The sequence below is a fragment of the Mchenga conophoros genome, linkage group LG9 (genome assembly GCF_057382185.1).
Source record: "Mchenga conophoros isolate Kocher_MC1m ecotype Shallow Benthic linkage group LG9, M_conophoros_male_GT1.1, whole genome shotgun sequence".
Taxonomy (NCBI): Eukaryota; Metazoa; Chordata; class Actinopteri; order Cichliformes; family Cichlidae; genus Mchenga; species Mchenga conophoros.
Window position 1 is genome coordinate 21,147,526 of NC_140534.1, and position 15,574 is coordinate 21,163,099.

General features: G+C 45.5%; 1 protein-coding gene across 5 annotated transcripts in view; it reads right to left on the bottom strand.

The window, feature by feature from the left end:
* Positions 1-15,574, bottom strand: part of smarcd3b (SWI/SNF related BAF chromatin remodeling complex subunit D3b) — a 63,865-nt gene that overhangs the window by 31,657 nt on the left and 16,634 nt on the right. For 3 of the 5 annotated variants that reach the window (XM_085286905.1, XM_085286902.1, XM_085286901.1), the window contains exon 1: positions 10,000-10,353. The exons of 1 other annotated variant lie outside the window; for it this stretch is intronic. In XM_085286905.1, the coding sequence (XP_085143031.1) occupies positions 10,000-10,077 (78 nt within the window). In that variant the 5' untranslated portion in view covers positions 10,078-10,353. Of the gene's footprint in view, positions 1-9,999; positions 10,354-15,574 lie in introns of those variants that run through there. One more of the 5 variants, XM_085286904.1, reaches the window with a different exon arrangement.

Consider the following 15,574-nt stretch of genomic DNA (forward strand, 5'->3'; position numbering starts at 1 on the left):
ATAATTCAGTACTCCATGTAGCCTACAACAAGAAAAATTCAAATGTTATTAATAAACCGCTCGTCCTGTGTTCACATTGTGTTTAAACACAGCTTTAAATCATAGCCTCACTCGGTAAATGTAGCTGAGTAAAAGTAAAATGTTTCTTTCACACTTTCAATGTGGACACTTCATTAGGTACACCTTGGCAGCAGAGGTTGGACTCTCTTTTCTTTTCTTCAACGAGGTGCTGGAAATATTTCTCCGATTTTGGTGCATGTTGACATGACAGCATCACACAGCTGATCTATTGGACTGAGATCTGGTGTCTGTGGAGGTCATGAGTGCAGTGACCTCATTGTCATGCTCAAGAAACCAGTTTGAATTGGTTTGAGCTTTGTAACATGGTGTGCTATCCTGCTGGGTACACTGTGGTCATACATGGATGGACACGATTAACAACAATACTCAGGTAGTGACAAAGTGTGCTAAGAAAATAGTTCCCGCCGATCACACCAGCAGCAGCAGTGTAAACTGTTGATACAAGGCAGGATGGAGCCCTGCTTTTACATTGTCACCAGATTTTGACCCAAAAGTCCAGTTTTGGTGAGACTTTGCAAAATGTAGCCTCGGTTTTCTCCTCCCAGCTGACACGAGAGCTAACCAGTGTGGTCTTCTGCTTCATCTGCTCTTCTGCGTACCTTGATTAGAACGAGTGGATATTTGAGTCACTGTCGCCTTCCTCTCAGGTCAAAGCAGTTCAGTCCATTCTCATCTGACATCAACAAAGCATTTTCACCCAGAGAACCGAGGCTCGCTGGGTGTTTTCTCTTTTCCACACTGGCTGTGTGGGAAAATCCACAGCAGATCGGCAGTTTCTCCAACCGGCACGAACAACCACGCCACCTTCAAAGTCACCTAAATCCCCTTTCCTCACTCCGACGCTCAGGTTGAACCTCAGCACGTCGTCTCGACCACGTCTACACCGAGTTGCTCCCATGTGGTCGTTAACAAGCAGGCGTACCTAATAAAATAACACGTGAATGTACACTTCACGTATTTGCTGACTTTAAATGAAAGCAGAGCGCGTTTCCACGCAGTGAAATGTGCTCTATAAATAAAGCTGCCTTGCCTTGAATGAATCTACTCGCAATGTGAGCATCAATCGAACCAGAAACTTTTTATTTTGGAAAACACTCACAGGATATTTTCAGTGTTTTTCTTCTCCACCTTCCTTTTACTCAAAAAAAAGCATATATACAATGTTACATACGCGCCTCATTACTGAGTGAATTTAATTACAGCAAACACGCCAACACATTTACAGAGCAAGAAGCAGACGTTTCCTTTTCTTTCTGTGCCTTAATTAAATTATTATTTTTTCAGTTATTTAAAAAGAAATCTCTCTGCGATAATTATGTTCATCTAAACCTCGCAAAGCGGTGAAATTTCTCCATCTGAATAGAAAAAAAGAAGAAGTCTGAGCACAGAAACTGCAGCTACATTTGGTAACATAGCGGGTAAATGTTGGAGGAGGAGGACAGCTGAAGGATACAGCTCGAGGGGGGGTTCGTGACCTCACGCATGCTCGCATTTTTCTTAAGTTTGTCATCTCTACATGTAGATTACAGCGCGTTCGCACTTGCGCAGGTCTGAGGTGATCTTTAGACCGTTCACAAACACAAACAAAGAGCAGAGAGCGGAGGTAGTAAGCAGCAGGGAGGTTTAATAACTCCGCGCTGACTGTGGATTTTTATTTCCTGACGTATTGTGTGCCCTTTGAAATGGTGATCGAGCAGAGATCCTGTGATAAGAACGACCGGAGCAGACGCTGCTGTCACTCCGGCCACTGAGGGGGGGAGGGGATGGGGGTCAGAGCAACTGAGAAGGGTCTGGGGATAAAACAACATATGGCGGAGGCCTCCTGCTCAAAAGCTGTTAAGAGAGAGGTCCTTCTCCCACTTCCTAGCTAAGCTGGAAAACAACACCCAGACAGGCAGACAGAGCTGCTGCTGCTGCTGCTGCTGCTACAACTCCGTCTGGAGAATGTGAGCCATCCAGATAACAGATACACAAAACCATCGCTGGATAATGTACACACACACTCACAATGAGCTGCGCTCTATAATCTGACCTGCTGAACTGACTCCAGCACTCTGCCCGGAGCTCTGCCAGCCAGCCAGCCAGCAATCGAATCTGCCATGTGGATGGATATCTGAGAAGTGTGTTGGCATCTCTGGGAAGGCTGGAGGGATTTGAAGAGGCCAAACTTATCCCACACCGTACTAAACATATGAATCTGTGGGTTGTTACATGCACGGTCCCTGAAAGGCTTCGATTGGAGCTCTGAAACCTGCTAAAATCTGAGGATGAGGCTGCTTCCTTAAGACTTGCTTTAGAACAAATTCCCCATCTTTCATGTTATGTGCTGCTATATGTTTTGAAGCGCTTACAGAGCGTGCTTTTATTTTAATGTCGTTCGTGTTTACAAAAGGTGATTAAAGGTGAATAAAGCTGCAGGAACTGATTAATCGATTGGCGGATAATTCATTCTCCGGCATAGCTGATTAACAGCTTGAGTCATTTTTATTAACTGTGCTTTAATTTCAGCATCTAGCATGTTTTCACTTTTCATTTAGTCACCTTGCGGACACATTTTTTTTATCCAACTGATGAATATTTTTCTGAATTTCTCTTAGCTTAGTTTCGTCTGCAACAAACCCAAAAGCATGGACAGAAAAACCTCAAGTCTAACCCTAAAATGACCATTTTTACGTTATTGCTTGCAAATGTACTCAAACGAGTATGTGACTGGATTTATCAAACCCTTTCCGAGCCGAATTAAAGAGCATTTGCAGGTTCCTGTTTTATTTAGTTTAGCGGCGTGGAGGGCAGTGAGAGCGGCTGTCGTTCAGATTGTCATTAGCCCGTTTGAAGATTTCAGATCAGCTGCTAAAACTCTGCTTACAGTCTGGTGTTTACACGAAGCGACACACTTGATCACATTTGTCCTCCTCGCCGACTATCTCATCTCCGTCATGTGTTTGATTCGCTCCCCGCGGGAGGGTTATCAGTCATCTCGTCTGTGCTGTAGTTACTGTAAGTACTTTAATACTTTCAGAGGGCCCCGGCAGATGGAGGGCAGGCGCAGGACGCTGAGCGGTTCTTTGATTTTGGTGTTTATGTGGAGCATATTTATTGCGTTTGGGCTTTTTAAGCAATTATTTTTAACCTTCAAGACGTCACTCAAACAGCAGCAAGACATTTATATGTGCTGTTGTGACATTTTTCTATTTTAAAAACGTTTCCCACCATGATTTTCTTTTTAAATTAGCCCGTTGGGGTGGCGAGTATTTATTGAATTTATCCACTTATAATCACCGCATTCTAATGTTTTGCATTTCATTTTGACAATTTTACGTAAAAAATATATATATATATTTTGAATGTTTCTGCAAAAAATAGCTCAACTATAACATATTTTTTTAAATTCTTGCCATTTTTCACTCTTTCTTTGACAGAGCGGTGCAGAGAGGAGGCAGGTAAGCAGGTAGTGAGCAGGTGTGGAACGACATGCATGGTCTGGGTTCGAACCCTGGTGCAACAAATATAGATGTGTAAACCCTCTGAGGTCATTTAAGATGACTCAAACCCTAAATATCCATGTAAAATACTGACCACAACAAAGAGCCAGGAGCCAGGAGGGAAAGAAAGTCACAGCATTTTACTAGTTTTTGTTGTTGCACCGCATATAAGCACACATTAATCTTACTATAACGGCAGTACTAAATGCATTTTTATACGTACACCATCTCCTCTTTACCGGGCGAGCAAACATCGTCGCACACACGATTATTAACATCAAATCCGAACTCTTTTCCTTTTTGTGTTCACATGTCACCTTCAACATGTCGCCCACAGAGATTCACTGAAGTGTAAACCGATTCAATTTGATTTACACAGCACCAAATCACAACAGCAGTCGCCTCCAGGTGCTTTATTTTGCAAGGTTAGGACCTATAGAGATAACCCCAACAATCACACAAGCCCCTATGAGCAAGCACTTGGTGATGGCGGGGAGGAAAAACTCCTTTTTTACAGGAAGAAACCTCAGGCAGAACCAGACTCGACCACGGGCAGGGGGAACTGTCTACCACGGCCGGGTGGAGGTGAGGGGAGGGAGACAGGACAAAAGACTCCTCAAGGCCTGTGCCCCCCAGCTGTGTGGAGTCTTTCATAAACTGTTTATGCTGAGTCTGAGTCTGCAGAGGGTCCCGGTGATGTGGAAGACATCATGCCTCGTCCCTGTACCAAAGACGCCTCGTCCCAGTGGCCCCCAGGATTACAGGCCCGTGGCACTGACCTCCCACATCATGAAGACCCTGGAAAGGCTCATCCTGGACCAGCTGCGACCCATAGTAAGACCACATCTGGATCCCCTTCAGTTCGCTTATCAGCCTCGTCTCGGAACAGAGGACGCCATCATCTACCTGCTCAATCGTGTCTACACCCATCTGGACCAGCCGGCGAGCACTGTGAGGGTCATGTTTTTTGACTTTTCCAGTGCTTTCAACACCATCAGGCCGACCCTCCTGGGTGATAAGTTAGCAGCGATGCAGGTGGATGCTTCTCTGGTGTCCTGGATTGTTGATTACCTGACAGGAAGACCACAATATGTACGTCTCCCACAGTGTGTGTCTGACAAGGTGATTAGCAACACAGGGGCACCACAGGGGACTGTCCTCTCCCCCTTCCTCTTCACCCTCTACACCACAGACTTCAGCCACTGCACAGAGACCTGCCATCTTCAGAAGTTTTCTGATGACTCTGCGGTGGTTGGATGCATCAGCAGGGATGATGAGACAGAGTACCGGGCTGTGGTCGACTCCTTTGTCACGTGGTGTGAGCAGAATCATCTGCAGCTCAACGTGGCAAAGACCAAGGAACTGATCGTGGACTTCAGGAAGACCAGGAAACACTTGACCCCTGTTTCAATCCAGGGGGTCAGTGTTGACATTGTGGAGGACTATAAATACCTTGGAGTACACATTGACAATAAACTGGACTGGGCTAAAAACACCACAGCACTTTACAGGAAGGGCCAGAGTCGTCTCTATTTTTTGAGGCGACTGAGGTCCTTCAACATCTGCCAGAAAATGCTGAGGATTTTCTATGAGTCTGTTGTGGCCAGTGCGATCCTCTATGCTGTTGCATGCTGGGGGAGCAGGCTGAGGGTCGCAGATGCCAACAGACTTAATAAACTGATCCGTAAGGCCAGCAATGTTGTGGGGATGGAGCTGGACTCCCTCAAGGTGGTGTCGGAGAGGCGGATGCTGTCCAAGATAAAGACAATGTTGGATAACACCTCCCACCCACTCCATGACATGTTGGTCAGTCACAGGAGCTCGTTCAGTGAGAGACTGAGATTACCGAAAAGCACCACTGAACGACACAGGAAATCATTCCTGCCTGTGGCCATCTCCCTGTACAACGCATCCACTTAACACACTGTTTGCTGCTACAACTACACATGTTTCTTTTCCAAATATTTATTTATAAGTGACTTATGTATGTATGTATATATATGTATATATTGTACTATTCTTAGTTAGCGTATTGTCTGTCTTGTCTTAATGTTGGTTTAAAATGGAGCACTGTAACAAAAAATAATTTCCCCCAGGGATCAATAAAGTATTCTGATTCTGATTCTGATCAGGATTTTTATTCCTGCCTGTTTTTTGGACCGTGTCGGGTCTCCAGCTGTCCGTGTCTGCAACTGAGTATAATCCAAGCTTCAGACCTCAGAGACTTAAAAGCGGACATCTGAGCAAATGTGTTAACAGATACTTCTGTATTGTATCATCTCTGATTGATTCCTGAAACACAATCTTCAGGACATTATTTTGGTTACATAAAGCAGGATTACACTTCAGGGGCAGGCTAATTTGTCAGATTTTGAATTAGCTGGATTAGCCAAGATAGACTAACTCTGGAGTGTAGTGGTCAAGTCAAAGAGCCTCGGTTTGAAGGCCATCCGGTGTAAAAAATAAATAAATATTAATTACACATGCTTCTATCAGTTAAGACCTACTAGCTGATTATTTTATCCATCAACAGTTTTCAGTTGTCAGGAGAAAAGCTAACCGGGACGTTTTATTTGGTTTCTCACCCGTTAACAGTGAAACAGGATGCTCGACCTCTCGTAGCCTAAAGAGTCGGCTCACCAAAAACTGCACCGAAAGACGCTCTCGTTCACTTTTAGAGGTTTTCCAACCATGCAAATGGCTTTATGTGCTGACATTTTGCAGATATTAATAACCACCCATTGAAAAGATCTTTTCAGGCTGCGCGCTGAAAACCATTAAACTTCCTGATAGAGAGAAATTTCAGTGAAAATCAAGGTCTGCGGATTTTTTCTTGGGTTACCTGGACATTGTGTTTGGAAAGTCAAGTAGTTGTTGAATTAGATTTTTTAAAATGTTTTTATTTTGCTTTTCAATACCGTGGCACCACAGAGGAAATGACTTTCACCTCTGCCGCATCACAGCGTGGAGGCACGCCGATATCTCACACCCCAAACAGCCTAACCCGAACCCCACTCGTCTTCCACTCGAGGTAACTGAGCTTAAACATTTTATTTGTGTAAATTTCTATGAAGGGAACAATGAAGGCAACCCAGCTGTGAGAGAAACTGAAGTTTACATTCGCTCTCAGTTACACAAATACGCTGTGAATCCACCGACGCCCGAGCCTACACTGTGTCATATTATGTTTTTTGTTTATCGGGGTTTTCCCACAGAGAGGGCTCGAAGGCTTCCTCGCCGACTTTCACGAGCAACAGAAGTCGCACAGCAGAAGGGAGGTGAGGGAGACAATGAGAGGAGAGGAGGAAGGGACTTCAGCCCACCCATCAGTCCTCGAACCGAAGCTCAGCCAAAGCCTGCTGCTGCTGCTGCGACCTTCGGGAACCGCAGCTATGACTGCATCCACAGTATTTATGTGTGTGTCTGTGTTTTTTGCATGTAAATCCATCTGCGCACGTGTGTCTTTGCTTTATTCGACCATGAAAGGAAAGGGAACGTCACCGCTCGCCACAAGCTCACAAACTGTGCCGAATCATCTCCCCCTCCTCATCCACCCCCCCAATCCGGTAGTGTAAATATTTCTCCATTCTGCAGTACACACGTCGAGGAACCTGCCACAAGTATTAAAACAAGACTTTTCCATCTCATAATGTGGGGGAAGAGAAAGAGCAGAGGAGAGGAGAGGTATGGGAGGCGGGGGAAAAAGCAGAGGGAAATATTTGGCTTGGAGCAGCCAGAGCCTCATCAAGGTTAATTGGTCTGTTGAGAGGACACACTCATCTGGCTCATCAATCACCTGGTCCATTGTTTCCTAAAGTCGGTCTCCGGGCGCAGGGCTTCGGCTCCGCAGCCCCTCTAATGACCGCTCCTGTCAAAAAGACAATACCTCATCTTGTTTCGTGTATAAATCTCGCCATGTCGCTAAACCTGACACCTGTCCTGATTAAAATGGAGTCAGGTCTAAAACCCAGGACTTAAAAGGGTTTCACAAACATGCTTTATCGAGTCATTTTGACCTTCCCAGTGTACTTGAGGCTTTGGAAGAGGTGAGAGTCAGTTCAGCTGGATGATGATGCAGATATTTAGGACGATGGCACCCCAGCTCGTCTTTAAGGAGCATATAAACACTTCTGATCAACTTTGCCTACAGACATGACGAACAGTCCAGCTTCCCACCACACGTGCCTGCGTCTGTGGACAAGCACTCATTGGTGTGACACGAGTTTCGAGTCTGCTTGTGGTCCACGAACAGACCCTAACTGAACACACACTTAAAAAGTCCCTATTTACTCAAATCCCCAAACATGAAGACAAATATTGTCTGGAAAGCCTCAAAATGTTTCTCAGCGCACTCACGTCATCCAAACATTCATTTTAAAGCTTTTCTCGAGTAAAAGACTCAAATATCTAAATACTTTTAAATCACAGACAACCGGCCCATTTACTACAAATCACCAGAGGCCTCCAGGTAACACTAGACCCACGTGAAGGGCACACAGGGTGCTCCACAGTGAAGAGTTTAAAGGAAGGAGTGGCGCCAATGCAGAGTTCGTCCAGCAGCAGCACATGCAGCAGAGTAGCATCACAGTGACCCAGTCACCTCTTTTCCACATGCATGCACCTCAAGCAATCCTGGGTCCTCACTCGTGCTCTAGTTATCAAGTATTAAACTGTACAGCTATTAAAAGTCAAGCATCATTTCATCTGTCGGGGTTTCTCCAACTCACAGTCGGGCTAATTTTGGTGATTTCTTTAGTGAAAAGTCTGCGAGTTCTCCACTTTCTCAACAACGTAAAGATTATGATTAGAAAATGTAAAAACACTCTTGAGATGAACATGAACTATCACAAAGTCTTGTCACCTTCTTAAAAAGCTGTGCCCCGTTTCAGAATCTGAGTAAAGGTGAAGCTTAATTCATCTTTTTCAGGAAGTTAAAACCACAACGCAGCTCCAGAGTTAGACACTCTGCAAACTATGGGTTGTGACGTCCTGAGAGGAATGTAAGAGATGGCGAGATGATTAAAAATGATTCTTTTTCTCTCTTTGCTGTCATTTTTATTTTTGTGTATGTCACAGCTACAGTTTGGCTGCATGTTTGTAGCTAATCTTTCGCCTCGTTTCCGGTCGTCTTCTGTTGACCGTATGAGAAAAAATGACAAAAGCTGATACTATTAGGCGGACAGCACAATTGTAACATGGTTTGATGATTTACTGATTTTAATCACCACAACATGAGTCGAATTCATAAGAAAACGATGCCTCGCGCTTTGGGAAGTCATGGTCGGTCGTTTTCCTGTGAAATTCTGCACCGATACAAATTTTTTCTTGGTTCATTCATTTTTATTGTTGCTATTTTTTCTCTTATGGGTCAGTAAACCACAGAAATCTTTTGTTTGGAAGTCTTTGAGCGCTTCACTGCGCTATTTCTGAACACTTCAGCGCAGGGTGGATGCGGCACAACGAGATAAAGGTCAGATAATGCTATCTGTAAAAGCCACCTTATTCCCCTAAAAGGCCGATATCAACAGATACATCAGTGTTAGCTGCTTAACTGGAACAAGAATTGATGACAGGTAGATTTAAAAGGTCGAGTCACTGGCACAAACTGTATCCACACTCGAATCAAAGTTCTAACTACAAAGTGACGCTTACAGATTTGTTTTTTCACCGCTCTCAACCCTCGAAATGCATTCGTCTCCTCACCAAAACAAACCACTACTGAAGCAGACTTTGTGTGCTGCGTGTGGTTAATGGCAATAGTTGCTTAACCTCTAAACCATGAGCAACACTTCACTTGACATTTCATGCTAGCTTTTGCATGAATGGGCTGATTGTACCCCCGCATCATTTCCGGCATGGCCGCCTGCCTCGGCTCCGTCTACGATACTACATCGGTTTGTCTCGTGACCTCACAGGTTCAAATTGTTTCACGCCGCCTGGAAGGCTGCTCCGGCTTCGCTGTTTTGAGCGGACTCGTCATTTCCCCCCCTTTTTCTGTCTGTTACTCCCAGGGAAGCATGCTCAGTGAGCGCCTCTGTTAGCCAAAGGGGGAGCTGGCTGCTTTTCGCTTCTACTGCTGCTGCTGAGCTTCTATTTCTTTTCTCTCGCTCTCTCTCCTTTTTTTTATTTATTTATTTTTTATTAGGGGGGTAAGAAACCCTCTTCTCCACATCCTCCTCCTGCTACAGCCCCATCCATCCATCCACGCTGCTCCACTTCTCGCTCTCTCAAGCCATCTCCTCACAGGGGGCTGGAAATAACCTTCACATGGCCAGCTTTACCCAGCTATCTCTCACACACAGACCGCCGCTGCTGCTGCTGCTGCACCGACTCATACACACACACAGACACACACATATACACACACACACACACACACATACATGCATGCCAGAGCCCAGCTCCCTTCACGGGAATGACGGACAGCGCCACTCACCACTCCATGGACCAGGAACTCAAACAGTTTGCTCTTGGTGGCTTTCCTGGCTCCCCCCGCCGTCTCCTCCATAGCCATTTGCTCAGTCCCCTCCGTTCACCCTGCTATGTCTCCCCTCTCCTTCTTTTGTCTTTCCCTCTCCCTTCACCCAGCCTCCTGTTCCCCTCCCCTGCTCCACTTTCCTTCTCTTTGTGCTCTCCTTTTCAGCACTGCCTGTCCCTGACTCTCCTTCTCTCTCTCTCTCTCTCTCTCACTGCCTCACTAGCTCTCTCTCTCCCTCCCTCTTCCCTCCCTCTCCCTCTATTTTGAATGTGCAGCAGCCCTGCCAGCCTCTCACTGTGTCTAGCTCACTTTTTAGTTGAGCTGCCTTTCAGGAGCCCAGCGTCGCTTGGAGGTGGAGGGGAGGGGGGAGAGAGAGAGAGAAAGAGAGAGAGAAGCTGTGTGGGGGTCTGGCAGGGGGGTTTCAGCCAGCCCACTCTGCCGCTCCCCCGCACAGCTGTTGCATTCCAATGGTAGATAAGGGCATGCGGCGTGGCCAGGCTGCCGTTTGGGGGGTGGGGGGTAAACTCAGTTAGCCATTTCTCTGCTGCAGCACCCCCCCCCCGTCCTCCCCTCCGGTGACCAACCGAGAGGCCACGGTCAGCACACGCAGAGCTCCGACTCTGGGCTCATTCTCAAAAAAGGACATTGGGCTCTTAAAGGGGCCACGCTTGCATATCATTACCACATGTGCGCACTGCCATATATGACGTGCTGGTGATGAATATAGGAGTAGGTCGATGCCATTTCCTGAACTCAAAGCAAGACCACTCAAGACACACTTGAGTATTTCTGAGCGAGCCAACGGGCTCTGGAGCCACTTCACAAAAGGGGAAAAAGGCCACGTCAAGATCACCTTCATTTCCTGCCTCCCTCTGCCGGCCCTCGTCAGGGTGCATTCACAGGTTACAAGTGTTTCCTTCAACTCGCCTCATTAGCGTTTACCTTTTACCCAGTGGTGTAGCCAGAGGCTACGCTTAGGCTGTAACAAACAAAACAAGGCCGGCCTGCACAGCAAGGTGACTGTGTCTCCCCGCACGTGTAATAAGGTTGTGCTGTGATTTCTTCCAGGTCGCTTTCTGAAGCTTCCTCAGCAAAAAAATGCAGGGGAAGGCGACAACGCATTCGTCCACTGAAGGTCACAGAGAGAAAGAGTAACACACAGACGGCTGCTTTGATTTCAACATGACATGCTGACACACACACACACATTAAAACGCCACACAGGTCATTACTCTGACGCAAACCACGCCACGCTGAAGATTATGAGTCTTTCAAGTCAGCTTCAGCTCCCCCCCCCCCTCATTCTCACACTCCCCTTCACCCAGCCGTCAGATCAGAGGAGTGAAATATTCATGAGGTTATCTGACTGACAAAGGGGGCAAAGTGGGGCATGTTCAAAAAGGCGGCTTGGCTTTGTGACAAAGGACGGCAAACTGTCACCCTCCTTTTCCTCTGTTCTGCTGAAAAGAGCTGAACGGCATGTAAGCAGCCAATTAGCACGCAACGTGCCGGTTAATCATCACCGTAAAGCGACGAGCTCGTTCTTTAAAAAAGGAGCAAAAACTCTTTGGTTAATGCGGGAGCTCAGAGGTCGTGACCTTCTCGAGGATGCGCCATGCCTCAGGACCCAGGCCTGTTTTAGTCATCTGCATTAGCTCTTATGTGACTTAAAGCCACCGTTACTGAGGGTTAGTTAAGCAGCAGCAATCCATTAAAGAAATAAAAATAAATTCAAACACATACCCCTCGAACTTTCTCAAGTCTCTGATTACTGGGTTATTGACAGATAAATGTTGGCCCTCGCATCGGCCGCTGACAGCTTGGTGGTGACACCTGCTGCTGAGATGAGTGTACTGCCGCAGCCATTATTTCTGTCTGGGAAGGTTTAGAGGAGCGAAAACCTTCCTTGAATTATATATTTTTTCCTTTTAAAGAAGCATCAATCGACTTGCATTCTTGCATCCCGTCAGATTAACCTTTAATCACCTGTGTGGACTTTAAATATAATAATCGCACTGGCGTACGAGGTGTACGTCTCAATTTCCTGCAAGGTCAAAAGCTCAAACCCGCTTATCCGTGCAGATCCAGGGATTGTGCCAATCTCCCGTTTCTCCAGCAACAACACGTGGGCGTTGAACGATAACAAAGAGATCTAGCAGCTCGGGCGATGCGAAAGGAAGCCTCGAGCGCAGGAGTACCCCCTGCTGGCCCCCCATCAGCTCCCTCACCAAAGCCAGTCAGTCTCACCAAATGGTAATGTCCCAGTGTGTAGCGGGGGTGGGGGGGGATTACAGGGGGTAAGGGAGCCACAGTAGTGCAATTAATGCCCAACAGGGGGAGCAAACAAGCAGGCAGGGAGGAGCTGGCTGTTTGAATGGGAAGGAGGGCTCCATATTTAGGGTCTGGCTGCACTGAGGATAAAAACCCAATGATGGCAATCAAGGGACATTAGGGAGAGCAAAATAACTTTTCTGATAATCTGTAATGTCTGGAGCCAGCTTCCAAAAGAGGATTTCATTCCCAAAGCATCTCTTCAGAGGTTTTAATCATTCTTCACTTCCTCATTCGGCCACACGAGGGCATCAAAGAGCTCACCGTATAGACAGTGCAACAGAAAGCAACAACAATGGCCTGTTTCTGCTCCTGCAAAGCCAACTGCACCCCTGTGCTGCAGTACGTTCTCCTCAAAGACGGCCTGGGAGAAGAAAAATATTAGAAAATTATCTCGGTGTATAAAACAGGATGCGTTTAACCCTGCAACCCGTTTAACCCTGTATATATCTTTCTACGTAGCACTCTTAATTCTTATTCTCATGTATATATCTCATGTATAGCTCATGCACATATCTTTCTACGTAGCACTTTTAATTCTTATCCCTACTTTTATTTTTTCATGTCTATTTAAGTGCTATTTATGACACTATTTAAGTGCTATTTATGACACTATGTTTGCACTGAAGCACCGCAGCAATTTCCTAATGTTGTAAACCTGCTCAACATTTGGCAATAAACCCCCTTTCTGATTCTGATTCTGATTCTGCAAGCTTTTACAAAACTTTCCAAGTTGTTCGATTTACCCATCTTTCTCTTTATAAACTCTTTAAACTCTCATCAGTAAGTGTGAGCGCCTCTTTAAAAGCTAAGGTTGTGGCAGCTTGTTAGTCTGGTGCATTCAGGTGTGTTAATAAAATGACACAATCTTCCCAGCAAATTCACCCATATGTCAAACTGCGCAATACTCAGAGTAAGTGCAAAAACAGCACAATTAGAAAACTTCCAAGAGAGTCAAATGTGAGGCCATCTCTGCCACAGCTAAAGCCCAAATTTGATCATACAACAGGACAGTGATCCCAAGCACAGCAGCAAATCTACAGTCAGAAAAGAATCAAGGTGCTGCAACGACCCAGTCAAAGCCCAGACCTCAAACTGATTGAAAAGTGCCGATGGGACCTGAAGAGAGCGGAACATAAATGAATGTCCCCAAACTCAATAAACAATGAGCGTTTTAAAGAAGAAAAACTTTAATAGGTCTGTGAAACCTTCCTTTGTGACATGACTGTACAGCATCTTAGTGATGATAAAAAAAAAAAAAAGGGTTGTCATTAGTGTATTGATGGAATTTCCAGCTTTATAAATGTATTTTTTGACTCTACTAGAGCAGTTTCCATGATTCAGAATTAAAAGAGTTATCTTATAGCCCTGAGCCTGGTTCTGCTAGAGGTGTCTTCCTGTTAAAAGGGAGTTTTTCCTTCCCACTGTTGCCAAAGTGCTTGTTCATAAGGGGTCGTCTGATTGTTGGGGTTTCTCTGTCTTTAACTTACAGAAAAAGTGCCTTGAGGCGACTCTTGTTGTGATTCAAATGCTATAGACGAAAACTGAACTGAATTGAATACTGGGTCTTGATTAAGGCCCCCAGTTTGTCCTCTATATAAAAACAAGCTTCTTTAGCTCCTCCCCCTCTTTAAGCCAAATGCCTTCTGATTAGCTGACCCTTGCAAACAGCAAGTGGGCGGGGCTTCTTCTCTTACAGTCACAGCATATTAGGAATATCCACTCTAGCTGACATCACGCAGATCAAAGAGCAGAAAAAAATGTCTTAAATGGAGCGTTCAGAGCCATGTTTTTGTTATTATGTTTTCACCCGTTCAAAAGAAAAATCTAAAACTATCTATAGTCAAAAATTCAGGTATTAACATAAAATTCTGTCTTGCTAATTCTGACGTCTGAGAACGATTTAATTTTCACAAGTATATTTACAGTGGTGGAAACAAGCTTTCTTAAGGAGCGGCCTATCACTTCCTCACACCCTGACCTCAGTATGTCATGCAGGATAAGCTTATTATAGGCATCCATCACCATTAGAGTAGATGAAAACTACAACAGGTCACCTTTAGTAAGAGAAAAATAATAAAATACTGAAACATTGGCTTTTTCTCGCTACACCGACGGCTAAAACGTGTAGCATGTGACGCCACCTTTTCTCAACTCAGTCTCACCCACTTTAAACCAATGAGACGAGAGAATACAGAAAAGAAACACAGAGAGAAGGATCTCCCTGAACTATATCTGAACTAACATGGCTTATAGTTTTATGTAAATACAGGACAGCATCGCTCAGAGTGATTCAGGAAACCGTGTCAGGGCTTTTAAGGCTCTCAGTGTGAAAAGGCTGGCAGCTGTGGGTGTTTATGATCAAGGCTACAAAAGTTTGAACGCAGAACAAGTGGATTAGATATGAATGTAGTCACATTTTTCTTTCTTTGTCTTTCGTGAAGTTCATAACGGGTAAGAAAAGCTTGCCGAAGCTACATATACTTGATTTCTTTGCACTTTTTAACCAATGATGTGAAGCAAAAGGCAGAGAGAAAGAAATACAGAAAAGAAAAGGGGCGATTTTGCTGCTATGTTCAGAAAAAGCAAAGAGTGAAATTGGCACCGCCACTGAGGTATAACGCACAGCTCCCAGTGGCAAGGTTTACATACCAGAAGCCACGAACCTGCCCTCGTCAACATTATTGCCACAGACAGATGGGGCGCACTAGGGGGAATATGGACCGGGCACGAAGAAAAGTCTCACTCCCTCCCACCACTGGGCCCCTCTCCTCTCTTTCTTCAGTTTAATAGCTGCAGACAAAACCCAGCTCAAGCCGCTTAAAGGCCAGAGCTCTCGGAAAGCCACTCAACAGTCATCAGCCGCCATCAAAGGGACTGTACAAAAGCTCGCAGCGCTGCACCTTCGCTGAAGGGGGGATTAGAGAGAAGGGAAGTACGTTTTGGTACCGAGTCCTTGCAGCTCGGCATATGTAATGAACAGGAACCTGCAGAGAAAGAGAGAAAAGTCTCCCATGACGGCTGAAAATAATGGAGCATCTGCTGATATTTTTGTGATCAAAGTAGATCGGCACAATACACTGTGAGGTAAAAAACGTCGGCACAAAGCAGCAGCGTTCCCATGGATATTTTTTGCCACTAAGGCATGTTAAGCACCGAACCTTAGAAGCCGCAGATAAGAAGTTTAGGGTCGACCTTGGCT